The 2,508-nt window shown below is 40.4% G+C and overlaps 1 protein-coding gene across 1 annotated transcript; it reads left to right on the top strand.

Annotated features, from left to right (window-relative positions):
• Window positions 1-496: 496 nt before the first annotated feature.
• Window positions 497-2,201, top strand: LOC146673355 (Fc receptor-like protein 5). The gene is made up of 5 exons (XM_085402282.1): window positions 497-527; window positions 1,075-1,110; window positions 1,306-1,566; window positions 1,646-1,891; window positions 1,978-2,201. The coding sequence occupies exons 1-5, from the start codon at window positions 497-499 to the stop codon at window positions 2,199-2,201; spliced, it is 798 nt and encodes a 265-aa protein (XP_085258408.1).
• Window positions 2,202-2,508: the final 307 nt, after the last annotated feature.

The following is a 2,508-nucleotide window of genomic DNA, read 5'->3' as shown; positions in this document are numbered from 1 at the left end:
GCAGCGTCCCTGGTTTGATTCCTGTGTTTCAGCTCATATCTGCCTCTCTCACTGAGGGGGACGTAACTACATGGACATGGATTTGTTCATCAACCAAACTACAGATCACTGAGAGCAGAGGAAACTTGAATTTATTCAATGAACTAATGTCTAGGATGTTTGTGGGCATCATACACATGGATTGTAATCTCACTGGTGAAATTTAGATTATGTTACTACTTTTTTACATGTCCATGTTTAAGTCCTTGTACATAAGTTTATAAGAACAGAATTGTGATTTATTGTTTTTTGTTTCTGAAATAAAAGTGCATTGTTACAATGTACCCTTAGATATATGTTTAAATTATTTTATAACGTAATTGTTAAAAAAAGAAAAAAGTGAGTTTCCCACCTCTATCTTTGAACCAATAGAAAGCTGGTGCTCAGAGGAAGAGGGCGGGCTTTACTTGGTGTCAGTGACAGAAATGAAAAAAAGCTCAAATGAGTGAGAAGGACGATGAAGGAAACATCTGTGCTGTGTCTGCTCTGTAAGTAGAATCTCTGTGTTTGTTTGAATTCTTGTACTTTGACTGTCTGCTCTCCTGATAACTGATGATGGAGGAGAAGACATGAAAAACAAATCAGGCTGAATTCAAGTTTAAACACCACGAGGACCAACTGCAGGTCTGAACTGACTCTTTATCTTTGCTCAGGAGTCGAGGAAACACAGCAGGCAGTGAAAAGATCAAATCATTCACTCATTATATCAACACAGCTGCACAGTGGACACATGACTTTACTGTGGTATTTTTTAAGCTAATATATTGTGTATATTCACAGTGTAGTCACGTGAACATATATATTTTTATTATTAATGTTCATATAATTTTGTTAACTTTCAGAGCTGCTATTTAAAAATGCCAAACTAGAGGTAGAAGAAAAAATTGTGAGATTTTCAAATAGTTTCTTTTCAGCATCTGCGGTTGAAATGATTTTAGTATTAGAGGCATCATAGCGGTCCAGTTGTTAGTGCTGTTCGTGTGGAGTTGTTCTTTATGTTCACCTCAAATCAACCTGAGTGTCATTTCTCTTTAGTTCTGATCTCACTGCTGAGCTGCACAACAAACCAAGGTCAGTAACCTTCTTCTGTCACAGTTTAAACCTGATTGGGTTCAAGTAGTGATAATGTCATATGTCAGCACTCGAGATGTGATGCAGAGGCAAGTTGAACTGAAGGCTTTTTATCAGCACTTTATTGAGCTGATAAAAAACTGATTTTGACAAAAGCAAACAGTGATCATCAGTTTTTCATTTTAACCCTCACAGCTCGTCCGACTGTGAGTCCCAGCAGCTCTCAGTTCTTTGAAGGAGACTTTGTGTCTCTGAGCTGTGAGGAGGACGACAGCTCTGCTGGATGGACTCTGAGGAGAAACACAAGCAAACAACAGAGGACTCAGTGTGGAGATGGGTGGGGAAAACCAGCTGGTTTGACCTGTAACATCACTGTTTTTCCATGGGACAGTGGAGTTTACTGGTGTGAGTCCAGAGAGGGTCCCATCAGTAACATGGTTAACCTGACAGTCACTGGTAAGCTGAGTGTGTGGAGTTAGTGTTGATGAAGCTGTGTGTAAATGGATGAAATGCTGTAGTTTGTCTCTGTGTTGAGGTGGATCAGTGATCCTGCAGAGTCCTGTCCTCCCTGTGATGGAGGGAGATGACGTCACTCTGCTCTGTAAAACAAAGACCACTCCCTCCAACCTCCCAGCTGCTTTCTATAAAGATGGCTCCCTCATCAGGAAGCAGCCTACAGGTCACATGACCATCCAGCATGTTTCCAGGTCTGATGAAGGCCTCTACAAGTGTGACATCAGCGGTCATGGAGAGTCTCCATCCAGCTGGATCACTGTCACAGGTGACACACTCACCTGTCTGTGTTTCTGCAGCTTTCAACATTCACAATGTGACGACAATTTAATGACTGTGTTTGTTTTATTATAGGGGAACACACCACCACACCTCCACCTACATCCACACCTCCACCTACATCCACACCTCCTCCTGGTTCCACCTCCATCACTCTTCCTCCATCACTCTCTCCTCCTGTTCTCTCTGTGCTTTCATTTGTTGGATCAGTCTGTGTTGTGGTTCTACTGGTGTTACTGGTTCTGCTGGTGAGACGATGTGTTCACAGGAATCCTGAAGGTGAGACTCAGACTTCCTGATCTTACAAGAGTTGGTTTACTGAATGATTTAAAACATTTACTATTGTTACTTTGTTGGATTGACATTCTTTTCCCATTGAAGTAATTATAATTTGTTGAAAATTACAAACATAGAAATGTTTTCCAAAATAATTTCTTTATACAAGAGTTATGACAGCGGTTAAATGTCATTATTTCAGCTGAACAAGAAGAAGCTGCAAATGATAATTTCACAGATGACATCAAATCATCACATCATCAGCAAAGGGCAATCAAAGAACACAGAGGTAACATTGTGTTTTTCTGTCACGTGATATGGGTGTATAAT

Source organism: Rhamphochromis longiceps, linkage group LG3, assembly GCF_057381845.1.
Source record: "Rhamphochromis longiceps isolate RC_006_pf linkage group LG3, R_longiceps_female_GT1.1, whole genome shotgun sequence".
NCBI lineage: Eukaryota > Metazoa > Chordata > Actinopteri > Cichliformes > Cichlidae > Rhamphochromis > Rhamphochromis longiceps.
Note: the sequence above shows the minus strand (reverse complement) of the source record. Positions and strands in the feature narration are given on the sequence as shown.

Coding starts and splice junctions, on each gene's coding strand:
- LOC146673355 (XM_085402282.1), top strand. CDS start 497: ATGAAGGAAACATCTGTGCTGTGTCTGCTCT. Junction 528..1,074: donor ATCTGTGCTGTGTCTGCTCT/GTAAGTAGAATC, acceptor ATTTCTCTTTAG/TTCTGATCTCACTGCTGAGC. Junction 1,111..1,305: donor GAGCTGCACAACAAACCAAG/GTCAGTAACCTT, acceptor TAACCCTCACAG/CTCGTCCGACTGTGAGTCCC.